We start from the raw sequence: 17,694 nt of genomic DNA, 5'->3' as shown, positions 1-17,694 counted from the left end.
GCCTACAAAGGCATTTCTTAAGCTAGTGATCCATTTCTTAAGCTAGGTCGTGGGAACACAGATATTTATTTTATTATAATTATTAAACTGTACAAAATATATTTCTTCTTTTTATGCATGAAATATTTCATAATTTTTTAAAACGTCCACGCTGCTATTATGAAGGTAAACGAGGTAACATATGAAGGTGCTTTGTAAAGAGTCAAAGCAGGGAGCAGATATTGGGCATTACTTCTCCAGGCAAAGGAGGCTTGAGCTGGAACACAGACCCAACCTTTGAAGGAGGTTTTATTTCTACAAGAAAAGGGGCAGTAAGCTAAGAGGCTCTTTACACCGAGGTGCCATGAGGGGAGCAGTGGTGAACCTGAGTTCTCCCTCCCCTCCCCATCTCCTGGTTCAAGTATGAGTCACCTGCCCAGGCTCTGGATGATGGTGACGCAGCCATGGGAGCTGGTGCAGCGCTGCAGGGATGGCTGGGCCTCCACCTGCCCACTGCTGGGGTCAAAGGTGAAGATCCTGTCGGTGCTTTCCCCATGATCATCCCGCCCGCCAAGGATGTGGACTTTCCCATCACACACAGTCACGCCACAGCTCTCCTGGGTGGACAGACAGAAAGACAGTTAGCTATAGGGTCCAGCCTGGAGCTCCCTCTGTCCCTAGCTGGCCAGGCCAGACAACAAAACCTTGACCCACAGAATATGAGTAGGCAGTCTGGAAGGTAGAGAGGTAAGAATTGGGTGGACCTGACTTCAAGCTCTGGCTTGACCCTTACTAAATGAATGGCCTTAGACAAGTCACTTCACCTCTCTGGGCCTCAGTTTCCTCATCTGCAAAGTAAGAAGAATAATAGTACCTTCTTCATAAGGTTCCCTTAACAGTTAATGAGATTAAACATGTAAAGCATTTTACATAGTGCCTGAAATATAGTAAGCACTCCAATAATAACCACCAGACTCAGAGAAGCCAGAAATCTCAGGCTCTTAGAATCACGAGGTCAGAACTGGCAGGGATCACCAATCCATCCATACCCCTATATAGTCTCTTTGGAGAGGGAACAGAACAGTGCGGGGAGGCAAGAAATGCAGGGGTGGAGCATCCAGGGCCTGGACCCTTCTCTGATATCACTGAGGCAAGGGAAACTTACCAAGTCCCCTCTCTATTCTCCCCCCTCCTCCAACAGTAAGCTACCACCTGGTGGCCTACAGATCAGGAGAGACTGCAGGGTCATTGAGACCAAGCCCCGCATCCAAAGCTGTAGCACTTGGGAGTTGGGTTCCAGGTTCTGCCTTACATGGCTTTACTGGTAGCCTCAACCTCTCTAAGGCCAGTCTCCTTATCTTTGAAGCCCAAGGCTGATTATCATTGTGGGACAAAGCTAGAGAAATACCACCTAGTAAAACCGCCTAGCACGGAGTCAGACACAGGACTCACTACCTCTGAGAACCAGATCCTTAGAAGTGGGTTTTTACTCTCCTGAATGGAACCAGTGCCAGGGCTATACCCAGGACCCTCCGCTTACCACAGGGCTGGGGAGGACAGCTGCCTCCCCCCAGACATCCATGTCAGGGTTGTAGGTGAAGATTTTGCTCATGAGGCCCCCAACCACATAGATGGTGTCCTCCAGGGAGACAGCCTCGAGACACCGCTGCGAGAATGGTGCTGGTGACCGCAGGCTCCACCGGTCCTCCTTGGGATCAAAGCACTGCACCTGAGAGGAAGGGGTGGCAGAGGTGAAGCCTTGCCCCTCAACTGCCCTGCTGCCCACACCTCCCATCTCTCGGTCGGGGGGACTCATTCAGCACATATGCCTATGTCCACCAGGCCTGAGCATGCGTGTCTCCCCTCATGTGTGCTCAGTCTGGTTCCACATTCCAGCTCCTCCCCCTGGACTCCCGTTGTCAAAAGCCGCCTCATCTTTCAAGGTCCAGGAAGAGGTCTGTATCCCAGGAGGTGGAGATACCATCTGCATTAGTGCTGTAGAGGGTTCTCAGAGCAGGCCCCCCATGGAGATACATTCCTGGCTGCATATACTGTCAACCCTCTTCCTCCCTGGTGTGCTGAGGTTATGACCAGATTCCAGCTGGGGTGTCTCGCAGCCCCCATTTATATAGCTGTACACAGGCCTCCTAGGCCCACAGGTGTTGACGATGCCTTCTACAGTTTCTGAGGGTTCATACCTGTAGTTGCCTGCTCACCTTACTCCCTGTTTCCTGTTGTTTCCTTGGAAACCCCCAGAATGGCCTATTCATGTCAGTGCTGCACAAGAAGGTGCTAAAGGGCATTCCCCCAGCCAGCCCAGGAAGGTGTGCTGGGAGTGGAGCAGGAATAAGGAGGGTGAGAGATCCTAGTTTGGGAAAGAGTCAGATCTCAGGATCACATGCCTGTGAGGCCATCAGGGTGGGGAGGGAGCTGCCACAACGAAGATCAGTTTTTATTCACAGAAAGCCTAAATGTACAATAGAAAATTTGGTAGACTGTGATTCATCCACTCCACTGACTGTTACACAGACATTGAAATGATGGCTGTGAAGAGTTTGTAAGCATGTAGAAGGTGCTTATACTTATAACAAGAAAAAACTACAAAATTTTACTAAAACTAAAAAGCAAAAGTCAACTCAGAGGAAGCCTAGAAGGCAATGCACCAAGTATTAATGGTAGTAGTTATCCTTAGGTGGTGAGATTATGGATGATTTTTTTTTCTATTTCTCTGCTTTCTAAATTTTCAATAATGAGTGTTTTTTTTTTTTTGGCCACACCACATGGCATGTGGGATCTTAGTTCCCCGACCAGGGATCGAATCCATGCCCCCTGCAGTGGAGGTGTAGAGTCTTAACCACTGGACTGCCAGGAAGTCCACTGGAAGTCCCAAGTGTATTGTATTTTGGAATGGAGGAAAAGCATTTTAACTATTCCCACCCTTGTCCTCACTTAATTTTTAAAATCTATGAAACCCATATGGCACCAGCCCAAACATTCGGGTCCAGAGTTACTGTGTGACCTTTGGGTCATCTCTCTGAATTCATTTCCTTGCCTGAAACATGGGGATGTCTCCTCAGTGCCTGGACGAGGACATGAAAGACCCAGCTCTGCGCCAGGCACACAGCAGGCCTCCACCGCCCTCTCCCAGCCCACCTTGTTGATGCTGATGCCGTCCCGCCCAGCGCCCCCCATCACGTAGAGCCGGCCGGCGCAGGGTGCCACGGCGGCTGAGCTCACTGCCTCTGGGAGCGGGGCCACAGCAGCCCAGGTGTTGGAGAAGGGGTCATAGCGCTCCACGCTGCACAGGCGCCGCAAGCCGTCGAAGCCGCCCACCACGAACAGCTGTGGATGAGGGGGTCGCCAAGAGTCAGGGCTGTCTGCGTCTTGGCCCCATAGCCTCTGGCTGTGTGTGGAGAAACTATCCCACCGGGGGTGCATCCCAGCTCCTGGCTCCGCGTCCTGACTCCCCATTACTGAACCTCCCTTAGCAGATTTTCCTGTACTAGCGGGATGATACTGGTTTGTAGGATGGGTGCTGAATACAGATTAGATCTGTAAAATAACTGGCACCAAGTTGATGCTTAATAAAAATACTTACTAATTTCTTAAAGGTTTACCACCTTACTTAACTGATCCTAAGAAGCACTTTTATTTGCATTTCTGAATTAGGGATGTAGCTTGCAAAGATAATTGGCAGATTTTTTTTTTCCTTTTTCTTTTTGGTCTTCAGTGGCAGGGTCAAGATTCAAACCGAGGCTCTTTGGCCCCAGAGTGCACACCCTTGACCACCTGACTACTAGGCTGTACTATTACAGTAATTATTATTAGCATTAGCATCATTATGCAACTTTGAGCAAGTCCTTTTTCTTTGGGGGGCCTCAGATCCCTTCTTACAGAGAGCGGATTGTAAAGGGCCTTCCCCCAGTCAGTCCATAGATCTCTACCTTGAGCCCAAGGCAGCAGCTGCCGGGTGTCCCTACCTGCCCCTGCACGACCGCCATCTTGTGCCTCCACCTGCCCTTGTGCAGCGAGGCCACCTTGATCCAGGTGTGCAGATGGGAGCTAAACATCCACACATCACGGCTGTTGATGTGGCCTCCTAGGGAGAGAGAAGCAGCTGTTGTCCCCAGGCCCTCTTGCTATCCCCGAGGCACTCCAGGGGAGCAGGGACTGTGTTTTATTCTGAGTCTCTAGGGCTCGAATCTCAGGGAGGGCACCGTCCACTGGTATCAAACCGATCTTTGCCATTGTCAAGAGAACGGGAAATTCTTAATTTCCCTATAAAATTGGGTTGTAATGGGAAATAATATAAGCTGCTTAGCATAATGCACAGCACATGCTAGGCTAGTTAAAGAGAAGTGATCAATACTAATCTGAGTTGATGTCAACATTGCAAGGGTGGGGTCACACCGGTGATTGGCTCTGCAGCACCATCTCAGCCAGTAACTGTAGGTTATCAGGACTGATCTGCCCCTGTAGCCTGCTTGGAGGGAAGAACAGAGGGTGGCGCTGAGCCAATCCTGTGGGACTCCGGCTATGGCTCCGCCCTCACCAGAGAGGTAGATGTCATTGCGGAGAGTGCAGGTCGCGAACTCTGAGCGCGCATAGCCGGGCACGCTGGGCAGTGGGATCCAGCGCTGGCTGTCGGGATGGTAGGCGTCGGCGAACGGCAGCTTCAGGAGCCCCTTGCGATCGCAACCGCCGATGACCACGATCACTTCAGCTAGGTCCATGAATCTGGCGTGGGGACAAGCCCAGTGCCGGTTAACCCACACACGTGTCTCAGCCCTCTTTCACCCGCTCGTGGACTGCACTGTATGGTCCTGCTGCCCTTCCATGCGCTTCTGCTGCCCACCCTCCGAATGCTGGACTCTGCCACTTTCAGCCTCCCTCTGGCTACTGAGGGGAAGAGGGGCACTACTCCTTACCCCATTCTACTGACCTCTAAGTTACAGGAAAAGAATCTTTACAGAGTCTTTACCCTTACCTAGAAAAATCACCTTGTTTAATCCTGACTTTGGCTTGCAAAAGTCATGTAGCTGTAGGAGACAGGTGGAATTCAAGCCCAAGTTGGTGTGCCACTAACTCATTCTCTTCACCGTTTTCTAACCTCCATCGTGGACTAATTTTGCTGTGTCCCTCCTCCTATAACCATCTCCTAAACTCATCCCCTAATCACTAAATCCATTGAACCAGGCTACACACCCTTTCAGCAAAGCATTCTCCCCTGCCACTGACCCCTCAGACTTCTGGCCCCATGAGAATTCCCAAACCCTTTAGCCAATTCCTACCTAATTCCTTTGACAAATATTGAACATCTTGTACCAGGCCCTGAGCTTACTGTTGGAGTTACAGTGATGAGTAAGACAGTCTGTCCCTTACTCCTGTGAGGGTGACAGACCATCTTGACTACTCCACCCGAAGTCTTCTCGTCTGGTGTTCCGGGGTGGGAATAAGCCTCTTTCTTTTCTTCCCTCAAGCCCTGCCTATTTATACCCCTTACTAGACTGTGCTCCCTAAGGGTAAAGGGTGTTTCCAAATCACTCCTGAGTCCACACTGCGGCAGAATGTGCACGAGATGTGAGATCCCTGTATTTCCCGCATTGGACTGTGAACTCTTTAAGGACCCAGCACCAACCCTATGAAATGTCTGTTGTATGTATGACTGAATCTCATTCAAGAGGCATGATCAAGTGATAGTTTTAAAGGATGATGGAGGATTGAGTGAGCAGTTGAACAGGGGAATAACGTAGGAAATAACGCAGGGCAGGAGGCAAGGGGCGGCTGGGAGGGAGGGGTCGGGGCGTACCTCCGTGGCCGGGCCCGCAGTGTGCCGATCTCGCGGCCCAGGATGAAGCAGGCACGGGCCTCTAGCAGCAGCGGGCGACACTCACCACAGGCCTGCAACAACTCGTCGGCCTCTACCTTCTCCAGGAAGTAGGCGGGCGCCAGCAAGGGCAAGCGCACGTGCTCCAGCAAACGCCGCAGCTGTCCGCGGCGGGCTGGCGGGTCGTGACGCACCCAGCGCATGGCCGCTTCGAACACGGCCTCCTCGTGTGCCACGCCCAGCGCTGGGTCGGCCAGAAGCGCTGCCACCTCGTCGGGCGTCAGCTCCAAGAAGTCGGCATGGCGCGCCACCTCCGCGAAGGCCTGGCGCAGCACGCGGCCGCAACGCTCGGCCAGAGAGGCGAGGGAGAAGGCAGCGGCCACGCGACGCAGCGCCAGGCTGTTAGCGGCGCGCAGGCGACCCTCGAGGAAGCGCGTGCAGGCCTCACGCAGGCCCGCCACGCCCAGCCGCTCGGCCAGCGCCAGTACTGCAGCCGCCTCATCCTCCGCGCGCAGCCTCACGCCCGCTCCGTACAGGTAGTCGAGCACCACGGCCAGCGCCGTCGCCACCGCTGTCCCGGCCGGGCCCGGTGCCTCGGGTACCACGGGAACCATGGCTAGGCCACGCTCTGGCTGCCCAGCCGCGAACAGGCTGCGGAAGTAGGTGCTGCCCGCGCTAAGCGCAGCGCGGTGGCAAGGGAAGTCGCGGCCACCGGCACGCAGCACCACGTCGGTGAGGGTGCCGCTCCGCCGATACGCGTTCAGGGTCTTTAGGATGCGCTGTGCGTGGCAGGACCCCGCGCACGGCGCCTCGGAGCCCCAATCCAGCTCCGGCTCCTCTGGCACCGGGCCCTCCAGCGTCCTGCCGGGCAGAGAACACAGACTGCGTCGTCGGCAAATCCACCTGGCTGGGGCCCGGTTAGAGGGCAGGAGGCCTCTCACCCACCATTCCTTCCGTTGGTTCACTGGTTTACTCAGGCAGGCGCGCATTATCTTAACTAGTGTGCTTTCATTCATGCAACCACTCTTCCTTCCATCCACCCGTCGAGATTCCTAATGGCCTAAATGAGCTAGTCCCTGCCTACCTGAAGGTCTAGACCCTGTCTTAGCTATACCACCTCCTGCTCCACTTACCCAATCAGCCATACTGCTCTTTCTGTTCTTCAAACGTGCTAAGCTTTTTCCTATCAGTATTGGCAGGAGACAGATGGCATGCTCTCAGATGGGGTAACTTAAGGAGATTCTAATGAAGGATTTACAAAAGCATAGACAGTGTTTTGGGACTCCCACAAGGGATAGAGCAGAGCCACATGGCTACCAACAGCAGGGAGACTTTACCTCCCCAAGGTCTAAAGGCAGAGGGCTGGGAGGCTATTGGAACCTGCACAAAATATCTGTATAAGGAGGGCCCTTTGACAGGAGCTGTAGCCTTTGGTCAAGGAATTCAGTCGACCCCACAGAGCTCCAGTATGTGTGGGGGGTATAACTCTACCCCCATCTCCTCACCCCATCCACTCTCCTTGGGATCTCTGGCAGGTGCTCCCTATTGACCACACCCTGATTATTCTATTTAATATCTGCCCCTCCCCAAGAGTACAGGATCTGGCCCATAGTAGGTGCTCAGTTAGTGCCTGTTCAAGGTCGAGTGAATACATCAAGTTAGTATTTATTGAGAGCCTTTTCTGTGCCAGTCAGTGAACAAGACATAGTCCCTGCCTTCCTGGAGCTCGCAGTGTGGCAGGGTCCCATGGGGAAGTACAGAGCATTAGGGGAGCTCAGAAGGGGCACTGAACCCAATTGGAAGGGAGTTAGGGAAGGCATCCCTGAGTGGAGATGGAGAATGATAAGAAGAATTAGCCGGGTGAAGGGAAGGGAGTGGAGGGAGGAAGTCTCCAGCTGAGAGAACAGCCTGTGCAGAGGCCCAGAGGGAAAGAGGATATGAGGTTAGAGCCCAGGTTGAGAGGGAAGTTGACCTTTTCCGTAAGTTTTCTGTTCTCAGGGAAGCCCTGTGGGGGAGTGGAAAGAGCTGGCTCTAAGGACTGATCCGGTGCTAATCCTGCCTCTGCTCCTGACTTGCTCTGTGACCTGCTCAAGTTACTCCCCTCAGGTTCCTCATCTAAAATGCGGTCATAATGCTTCTCTCACATGGTTGTTGTGACTTGGTGACTGTTAAATGGAATGTATGAAAAGTGCTAGGTATACAGTACAAACGAAACAAATGTTTCTTTACATGTTTTTACTCAAGAGGAAGGGAGCACACCGCATGTGTTAGTTGCTTTTATGTACATAATTTCATTTGATCCTCACAAACCTGAAGAGTTTCTTTAGACTCCTTCCCCTCTTCTTTTTCAAATTTGTCATGAGGAAACAATCACACAGATGGAACCTGCTCTTCAGAGGTTGCTGTGAGGATCAACGCAGGGGTGTTTGTGAAAGCATTCTATAGCCTGAAGGGCTGTAATGGATTGGTTATGATTTGGCCATTATGAACATACAGCTTCAGCTTGCATACTTCCAGGGACAAGGAGCACACACCTTTATGTAGCAACTTACTCTAGGGGAGCAGGACTCTGCTCTCTGCTCCTTGCTTCTCCCTCCATTCTCCTGATCCAGCTGCTCTGCCTCCCTTGAGACTGCTTTGCCCGGAGGTCAGATCTTGCCCAGTAGTCAGTCTGGCTTTCACTGTTTATGCCTGGGCCATCCAGTGTGGTGGATCCCCTATCTTAGCATCAAAGGAAATGAGCTTCCTGATGGGCAGAGTCCCAGGAAGTTAACTACTTTGTCCAAATAGAGGGGCTGGGACCTGAACCCACCTGGCTGTAGACTGCATGCCTAGCGGCTCAGCCACACTTGCCAAGGTTGGGGTGTATCCCAAGGAGCAGCGCAGGACCACTGGAAGGAGTTGATAGGGGTCATGGGAGCATGCTGCCTTCCTTTTATTTTCCACTGGCTGAGAAGGCAGCCCACTCTAAGCTGAGATCCAAGAGGGCAGGTCTCATCAGCATCAGGTGGGACTTCTCTCTGCAGAGATGTCCTGGCACAAGGGGCTGCCAGGGGAGAGGGAGGGAGTCCCCTCCTGGGAAGTGCGCCAGTACTTTTTCATTCATTCTCCTGCTGTCTACTGCACTGGGCACTGTGGACACACTGGGACATCAGACCCAGTTTCCACCCTAGGGATTTCCAGAGTGGGGGCCGAAGGACACCCCATTGGAACATGAAAGGTAGGGATTTCCAGGCAGGACTTGATCTAGTTTTCTCTTATCCCAGCTAAGAGTCTAGGCACCTCAAGCCGAGGGTGCTGACACAGACTGAGGTCCCCAGCCCCTAGAAGTTGACATGCCACCCTGTTTCTTTTTCACAGTCACACCTACACTCACAAACACACACTCAGACTTGTAGACATGACACAGCCAGGGGAGTCCTGCATCCTAAGTCCCCAGGTGTACCTGGCACTTACCTGGCCATGACCTCTCCCAGGCTCTCTGCAGCTGCTGCTCTTGCACTGACCACTCCTGTTTGTCCTGCTGCCCTGCACCCTTGGCAGCCTGGGCGCAATGTCCCTGCCGCTCTGCCTGGACTCCCGCTCAGGCTCAGCTGCAGGAGGACAAAGGGGATGGACGCTGGCGGGGTGGGGGGGGGGGGGAGGGGGAGAGGAGAGTTAAGGGGGAAGGGGAGGAGGGGACACAGGGCTTTTGTTCTACTCTTGGATCAGCCCTGGGAGGGGGAGAAGGGAGGACCCGGGAGTAGGCATGGGATTGACTGTGTGTGCAACTCTGGGGTCCGTGTGGCTGGATTGGGGGTGACCTGGTGCTGGTTGTGCCCCTGAGTGATACATGGATGTGAGGGTGTGTGTGTGTGTGTGCATGCAGGCGTTCCAGGGTACCTGTGAGTGTGGGAGTGCATGGGGACGTGGTGACTGTGGCATTGGGGTGGGTGTGATTGAGTAGCTAGCTGTAGGTGTGCCTAAGAATGTAACTGCACAGCTTGGAGGTCTAGGTATCCCTCCTGCCTCTTTGTGACTCTGTGCTGTATCTGTGTTCCTGCTTGACAGCAGACATGTCATTGTGCGACTTTGTATATCTGGTCATATGCATTGTGTGTCAGCATCTCTCTACGATCATTTCTGTGTGTGACAGGGGTCTGTGTGCACACTGGGGGGCTGTGTCATGTGGACTGTGTGTGGACAGTGTGTGGTCCTGGGTCTGTGGTATGGTCTGGCTGAGGTGTTTTTCCCTCGACAATGTACCCACCGTGGAGGGGGCACAATGAAGTGAGCGTGGTGGTGCTGGGCCAGCCTGGTGGGTGTGGGGAGAGAACGAGGCAGCTCTGGGCTGGCCTGGAGCCAGAGGGAGGCAGCTCCATAGGCTGGTGTCTGTTCACTTGCTGCCTCTACGAAGGGCCATAGGGCCTGGTGTCTGTGGGGCAGGTGAGGAAATTTGCTTTCACGGAAGAGGGCTGCAGTTTGGGAGGAGGGTGCCTTGGTGAGAGCCCGGATGGGCACAGGGCACCTGGGAGGTGGTACTGGCATTGCCTGGATTCTCTGTGCCGCTGCAGGCAGATCACTAAGCACCCCTTAGCCCCAGCTCTTCATCTTGGCAGGAGCAATAGTCTAGTCATGGTTCCTGCTCTGCCTGTCTTATTGAGGGTGCTGTGAACTCAAGAGGGGTTTGTAAGTGAAAGCCGTCTGCCAGGTGGACTCGGTGAGGCTGGGATCCTGCAGGAACTGCCCCGTCCCCGCCCCCGTCAAGGCTTAGGCAGGCCGAGTTTGTGGAAGAAGTCGTGATGGGAGGGGTCCCTGTGATGACGGCCAGGCATGTGTCCTGAGGCCTGGGGGAGGGTCTGCTCTAGGGACTCTGTTGCAGGGAATGGTGTATCCTGCTTCCCCCTAAAAAGGGATTGTACATATTGCTGTATGTTAAAGTATGTGAGAGATTTGGGCACCTAAATACCTGGAACAGAGGGGCTGAGGGTTCAGGGAGGGCCCTGGCAAAGGTGGACGGTGGGCTCAGCCTAGAGAGGCCTCACCCCCTAAGGTCCAAGGGAGGAAGCAAGGAGTGGGTCTGTGGAGACGGCAGTAAGGGAGAGGCCCTGTCTCCGGTTTCCCTGTTGAGGGCAGTCAGGCTGTCCTCAGTAGACAGGGAGAGGTCACAAGGAAGGCATTGGGAAGGTGGCCTTCTCAGTAACCCCTCAGATCAAGGGACAGGAGCCAGGGTTGACCACAGGCTGTGGGCTCAGCTGAGGGTGAAGGGCTCAGCTGTCGGCCTAGCTGGGGGATGGCCTCTATCCTCCTTCCATTGTTTGGGGTGAGGGGAGACTGCTGGACTGCCTCTGCACTGGGGAGTGGAGGGGTACAGTGTAGGGCCCTGGTGAGAGTGGGATGCTGACAGGCTGTTCCACTCAGAACTCCCAGCCCCTTTTCCCTGCTTCTGAAAGACCCTAGGATGACTGAAGTTGCCCAAGTGTGGCCAGCCAGGAGCCTGGGACATGCTAGCCAGTGGACCCAGGGGCACTGACTGGACAGGGAGGGGCTAGCATGAAAGATTGGTTGTTTTACTAGGCAGGCCTGCCAGACACTGGAGAGGAGGTTACTGGGGCATTTGGGTAGAGCAGTGTGCCCCACTGCTGGCCCAGACAGTCCAGGTTTCATATACATTTCCTCATGCCCAGGGAGAGCCGGGAGTGGACCTCTGCCCCAGGAAGGGAGCACTTGGCAAATGTTTGAAAGGGGGAAAGGAGGGTGAGTCCCCCGATAGTTCCCAGAGGGTCAGTTCTAGAGGTTAATGTGGGGGGCCCAGTCTGGGTTCCAGCATTAGGAGGGGTTTCTTTTCCTTTCCTCCCTGAAGGCTCCAGACCCCAAGAATTCTATCCAGAAGGCCCCTGTTTGGAGAAGAGACACATCCCTTGGCTCCCAGGAAGCACCATGTTTATTTAATGTAGGATGAAACTGGGGTTCAGCCCCCTCCTTTCCCCTAGGACACACCCAAGACCATGCAGACTTTTATGACAAAGATGGGATTTACAGACCCCTTCTCGTGGAGGGCAGAGGTCCAAGGACTGAAAGACAGGGGCATCTGTGGTCCCAGGGGCTGTATTCTGGCTTTCAGCTCAGGTGCCCCACTGTGCCAGGGATGGGAATGGGCCTCTTCAAAGCTGAACCTCCACCATGGGGGAGAGGCATCTCCTGGCTGAGGGCCCATCCCTCCGTAGGCCAGGGGTCTCAGAAAGCCTCCATGTGGCCACGAAGGGACCTGCTCGTCCCACTGCCCAGTCCTACGTCGGACCAGGGAGCCCTCCCATCTGCCCTACCATTCCCAGCTGGTTACAGAAGGCATGCAGAGCCTGAGTGGGATTCTGGCTCTGCCAGTTCTAAGCTGTGTGGCCCTGGATGGTCACTTTACCTCTCCAAGACTGTCTCCCCCACAACAATATGGGGACACTTGCCCCCAAGCCCAGTGCCGTTAAGGAAGCCCCAGTGCCATGTGATGCAGGGGAGGGGCTCCACCACCCGGCCACTCTCCCATTCATTTCTGAGAATGGTTCTTCCTCAGTCATGGGACCCGAATCCCAAACCCAGCAAGCTCTGTCCCCACCCTCCCACTGACAATTCAGAGATGACACATGTCAAGATGGCAGCTTTAATCATCTTGGCCAAGGCCCCTCAGGCTCCCTCCGCTGAAGGCCTCCTTGGCCATATACCCACCCCTGACCATGCCTGAACACTTTTCGCAGGTGGCCCCTGCCCTTGGCCACTGACATGGGAACCTGAGGTCATGTCAGCCTGTGGATCTCCTGGGTGTGGGTCCAGCAGCCCCGAGCCTGCTCTTGCCACCTCCAGGTGCTCCTAGGGGATATGGCTTGGACCCTCTCCTGGGGCAGGGCCAGCAGCAGCAGGAGGCTGGCAGGGGAGGAGTGTCTCCACCACTGTAGCAGGCGTTGCTCCTGGGCCAAGCTTCCTTGTGCTTTGAGACTGATGGAAGAGTAGAGGTGCTGGGGCAGAGGCCTAGTGCAGGCCCTTGAGGCAGGAGAAACATGGAGAAGGTGGTTTCCTCACAGCACAGACAGGAGGACAGACACACGTGGGCACACGCAGGCTCCACATCCTCCACTGCCGCAGGGGGCATGGCATGGCCCAGTGACCCTTCAAAGCTTCCAGGTTGGGATGCAAGGGAGAGCCTCAGGGAGTGGACCAGGCCCCGAGCCCCGAGCCACAAACTTCCCAGAAAAAGGAGCCCCAGGCCCGCAGGGGCATCTGAGAGGCTGGCGAGGTGAGCCCCCTCCAAGAGAGGCCATGGCTGATCAGGGGCTGGAGCCAACAAGGAGACTGTGGAGCCAGCTCCCAGAGCACGCTTCTGCCAGCTCTGTGGGCTTCCTGTCTCCACATGAGGTACAGGCTGGACAGACAGGTCTTCAGCTAACGCCCATTCCGGTCTGTGAGGGTCGTGGCGCGGCTGCCGCTCCCTTGGGGGCCCATAGGGGAGGTGGTGCTGTTGGCATATGTATCATAACTGTTGTCTGAACATACAGAGAGCTCATCGGAGACCTCCATGCCATCGCTGATCTCTGTTGGGCCAGAGGGAGGCAGAATGTGAGTGCAGAAAGGAGAGGGGTAGACAGATGGCTGGCAGATGCGGTGGGAACGGGTGGCCTGGAGCCACTCCTGGTCAGTCACCAGGAGGAATGAAACCTCGGGTTTCAGGTGTGCTATCGAGCTTTGCATTCAAGGCCCTTCTCAGTCTCTGCAAACACTCTGGTCGCACTTCAGTCTCCTCTCCCTGTAACTCCACCTTCCAGCCACAGAAAACTATCTGTACCCTCTTAAGCTTGGCACGCATGTGTTTACTCTCCTCAGGGCTTTGCACATATTGGCCCATCTCCTGGACATGACCTCCCGATAACACTTCCTTTTCTTAAAATCTGGCTAAATTCTTCTCATTTCTGTTTTTGCCCACAGGCTGGGATGGGGCCTCCTCATGACCACCCTGTTCCCCCCTGCCCCACCTGTATTGTCACCATCTGTGGCCCCTATCGGCTGGAGTACTTCAAGGACAGGGATGAGGTCTGGGCATCAGTGTCCCCAGTGGCTGGTACAGAGTCCTGGACACACAGCAGAGGCTTAGAAAAGGTCTGCTGAGGGGAGCTAAGCACACCTCAAGGGGACTCAGAGCACCTTGGTGGGGCTGAGGGTCCCACCAAGGGTGGGAGGGTCCCTGGAGAGGACCTCTCAACCAGGAGTGGGCAGGGGGTGAGGCCTGCGGCGACTCCTCAGGGCCAGTGATGAGAAGGTGCTAGGTGAATGAATGGCCTTTGGCACTACAGAGAGGCGGGGGTCGGGGAGGTGCAGAACCTGACAGGCCAAAGCGCTGGCCTCCTGCCTGTCATTCATGCTACCCGCCCCTCTTGCCTTCCCTGGGCCAGGCACAGTGTAGGACCCTGGGGACTCCAGGTGCCCTGGACGGGCTCCTCCTTCTAGGAGCTCCCCAGTGTCACCAGAGAGCTGTGGGAGGCCGGGGGAGGCTCTCCAACCCCACTTGGGTGCTCAAGGAAGGCTCCCAGGAGAAGGAGGGTTTTTGAGCGAGGGTAGGAGGAATTAAGTACCCCAAAGGCAAGAATCTGTGTATCCTCAGCACCTAAAACAGGGCCTGGCATGCGTCTGCTGAAGGAAGGGATAAAGAAAGGAGTGAATAAATGAGTGGATGTTCACGCAGTCGCTGGAGCCAGCCCCACTAAACCCACAAGCACCCCCCAACTGGGCTCTGGTTCACTTGGGCAGCATTTACCAAGCACCCGTCTGGACCAGGCGTGGCACTAACCCTCACAAGTACTCTGTGAGGGGGAGCTAGCCCATTTTACAGAGGAGGAGTCTGATGGTGAGGGAGGTTAGATAATATGCTCTTGTTCACACAGCTCGGGGGATAAGCTGGGATTTGAATCCAGGTCCATCCGGCTTCTAAATATCTCTCAAATCTGTCCTCTCCTGTTTCCATGCCCACAGTTCCCATCTGAATTATTGGTTTCCTTGCCTCCAGCTTCCCCTTCTAACCCAGCCTCCACACTCGTTAGAGACTGAATTGTGGGGAATTCCCTGGCAGTTCAGTGGTTAGGACTCTGCACTTCCACTGCAGGGGGGCATGGGTTCGATCCCCAGTCAGGGAACTAAGATCCCACAAGCCCTGTGGTGCCGACAAAAGAAGAAAAAAAGAGAGATTGAATTGTGTTCCAATGCCCTTCCTTCCCTTGGCTCGCCCAGCCCTCACCTCAAACCCATCACCCTCCTACCCTTCCTTCCCATTTCAGTTACATCACCTCCTCACAGAGTGGGCCCCAAAACCTTCCTCACTGCCCCAGGGGACTCTGAACCCCTCTCTCCTCCTTGAACCCCACTCTGGCTCAGCACCCCCATCTATTAGAGCTCAGTGACACCTAATTTTCCATGTATTTGTTTATACAGCTGCCTCCTCCATCAATCTGGGAATGTTAACAGGCAGCAATCGGGTGAAATCAATGTTTGTGGCATCTGTGTATGAACCAGCATGGCAGGATGGGCCTCCAGCCCTCCCCCCACCCCTGCATGTCACCCTTGCCCACTACCCATGGGGCTGACACTGAGCCACAGGACGTGGAGTTGATGGCTGCATATGGAGGGGTGGGTGTGCATTTCTGTGTGTGTATCTGTACCTGTACCAGTGTGAGCGTGAAGCTAGGTGGGTATATTTATGTCTGTGCCGTGTCCCTACCTGTATGTGCTGTGTGTGAAATGTGTGCACACACACCGGTCTGCATGTGTGGGGTGCAGAGGACAGAGCCCAGAGCCTGACTCAACCTGTCTGCGGAGCTGCACACCTGAAAAGATGAGCTTCTCCTTCATGATGCTGACGTCCCGGCTGGTCCGGTGCACCGCGGCACTCAGCATGATCTGCTCGGGGTTGTAGCTCCGTATGCCACCCAGGCGCCACCTGCGAAGATGGCCCCATGGGCATCAGGTCCTTCCCCACGTTTCCTTGGAGAAGGGATCCTGCCCACTTCCACAGACTCTCTGGATTTTGCCTGAGAGACCAGCAGGACTCTTGTCTGACTGTACAGATGGGGAAACTGAGGCCCAGAGTAGGGCAGAGCTGGGGCCTGAATCAGAGTCTGCTGACTGTCAGCCAGGGCTCTCCAGCCCTCTTATCTCCAGACCCTAGATCCTCTCCCCTTGCCCAGGAGGATGGTTAGGGGTTGGTTAGTTATGTTTCAGGTGCCCCCAGTTATACACCTGGACAAATTTGGGGGTGGGGGCTTAGCAGGCATGACTGATGACCCACCCTGGGGTACAAACCAATCTCAGGGAGTCCCAGCTGACGTTTCCTACAGCTCCACCATCAGGACCAGGCTGAGTGAAGCCAGTGAGGAACCCCAGAGAGGAAGTGAAGGAAAGCAGGGAGGGGAGGGGAGACAGTGGGGAGCTTGTCTTCATAGGGTCACAAGGCAAGTGTGCTGGAGTGACTTGGGGTGGGGGCTGCTGCTGCTCTGTTCCAACAGCCCTGGAAGAGTGGGGTGCATATTCCTTAGTGGAGAGGGACAGGCCGGAGCGTTACCCCTTTAATGGCTGGGGCAAGGTGGGAGCAAAACTGAATGGGCTGAGAGGTGGGGCTGCACAGGGCGTGCAGGGACCAGGCAGAGCCAGGAGGACTTGGGTTCCTTCGTCCAGCCCAGGGCACAGTTTTTGCTGTTACAGTTCCTCTGAACTAGCCCCAAATCCCTGGCCTCTGAACTTAGATTCTTCCTGCAGCCTAGACAGAAGGACTCACCAGACCCCCAACCCCACTCAGGAAAGTGGGGATCAGCTTGGAAACAAAAACCCAATCCCCCAGGGCCTGACGCCCTGCTGGAGTGGGTGGAGGGAGCCCAGACTCCACGGGAAATCAGTTGTTTCCAGATGGGATCAGCACAGCAGAAACGGACAGACAGATGGACAGGCAGACAGGTGGATGAACAGAGCAGACAAGGGGAAAGCAGGAGGCAGAGGGGAAGGCAACCTCTGGCTGGGCTGGCCGCCCTGTGCATCCTTGAGAACAGCAATAGGGTCTCTTATTTATCGCTGCGTGCCTGGCACCAACCCCAATGCCTGCTGTGTGGTGGGTGCTATAAGTATTGTTGAGTGAATGAATGGAAAAATGAGGACCACAGGGAAATGAACTTCTCCCCCAGGGTCCTCTCCTCCATCAGGCCTTGCCTGACCCCCCAGGAAGATGATGATGCTACCCTGGCTGTATCTTGAGTGGCCCAGCATGTCTGTGGAGCACCCTGGGGAAGAAGGCCCAGCACAGCACCAGCCAGCACATGTGGACATCTGCCGACTGAGAGGATGGAGGGACCAGGCAAATGGCCCTTTGCTGGGCTCAGTCCCACAGTCAGTGAGCACAGAGTTCCTCCTCCTAGAAGCTGGTCAGTGAAGGTGACTGACCTAGGAGGGCCCAAGGCACCTGACCAAAGGGAACTTGCATCCCCAAGACCAAGACCAAGGTCTCATCTTGGAAATTAACGTTAAACCCAGGAGGAAAGTGTCAGGCCCATGTCTCTGCAGCAAGGTACATCTAGGTCAGGAAGCTCAACTGCTGGGGGTATTTCCCAGGGGAAAGTGCGGGAGGCTGTGCTCATGGGGGTAGAGCAGTGGGGTGGGAGTCAGAGACAGAAAGTGGAAGAGAGAGAGAGAAGAGAGGTGGAGAGAAAGATAAACAGAGTGAGCGATGGGAAAGGCAAACTGGGGGTGGGAGGGCCACAGGGCAGGGAGAAACAACTTGGTAGGCTGTGCGCCGGGCACTGGGGAAGGCCTTGCCCAAAGTGCCAGGCTGTGGGGGGTGGCCCAGGCAGAGCCCCTCCCCAGAGGGAAATGCCCTGGTGCTGAGAGAG

General features: G+C 55.0%; 2 protein-coding genes across 6 annotated transcripts in view; both read right to left on the bottom strand.

Moving 5' to 3' along the window:
• Positions 1–310: 310 nt before the first annotated feature.
• KLHL35 (kelch like family member 35) lies at positions 311–6,822 on the bottom strand. Its single transcript, XM_059070809.2, has 6 exons — positions 5,789–6,822; positions 4,532–4,716; positions 3,960–4,078; positions 3,133–3,321; positions 1,520–1,708; positions 311–596 (listed from the first exon to the last, which is right to left on the bottom strand). The coding sequence occupies exons 1-6, from the start codon at positions 6,820–6,822 to the stop codon at positions 408–410; spliced, it is 1,905 nt and encodes a 634-aa protein (XP_058926792.1). The 3' UTR covers positions 311–407.
• A 5,604-nt stretch (positions 6,823–12,426) lies between these two features.
• The window catches only part of GDPD5 (glycerophosphodiester phosphodiesterase domain containing 5), an 89,368-nt gene continuing 84,100 nt past the window's right edge, over positions 12,427–17,694 (bottom strand). For all 5 annotated transcript variants that reach the window (XM_059070816.2, XM_059070818.2, XM_059070817.2 and 2 more), the window contains 2 exons: positions 15,646–15,758; positions 12,427–13,365 (listed from right to left, as the gene is read on the bottom strand). In XM_059070816.2, the coding sequence (XP_058926799.1) occupies positions 13,217–13,365; positions 15,646–15,758 (262 nt within the window). In that variant the 3' untranslated portion in view covers positions 12,427–13,216. The remainder of the gene's footprint in view (positions 13,366–15,645; positions 15,759–17,694) is intronic.

This window comes from Kogia breviceps, chromosome 7, assembly GCF_026419965.1.
Source record: "Kogia breviceps isolate mKogBre1 chromosome 7, mKogBre1 haplotype 1, whole genome shotgun sequence".
Lineage (NCBI taxonomy): Eukaryota > Metazoa > Chordata > Mammalia > Artiodactyla > Physeteridae > Kogia > Kogia breviceps.
This window is presented reverse-complemented; position numbering and strand designations above follow the sequence as displayed.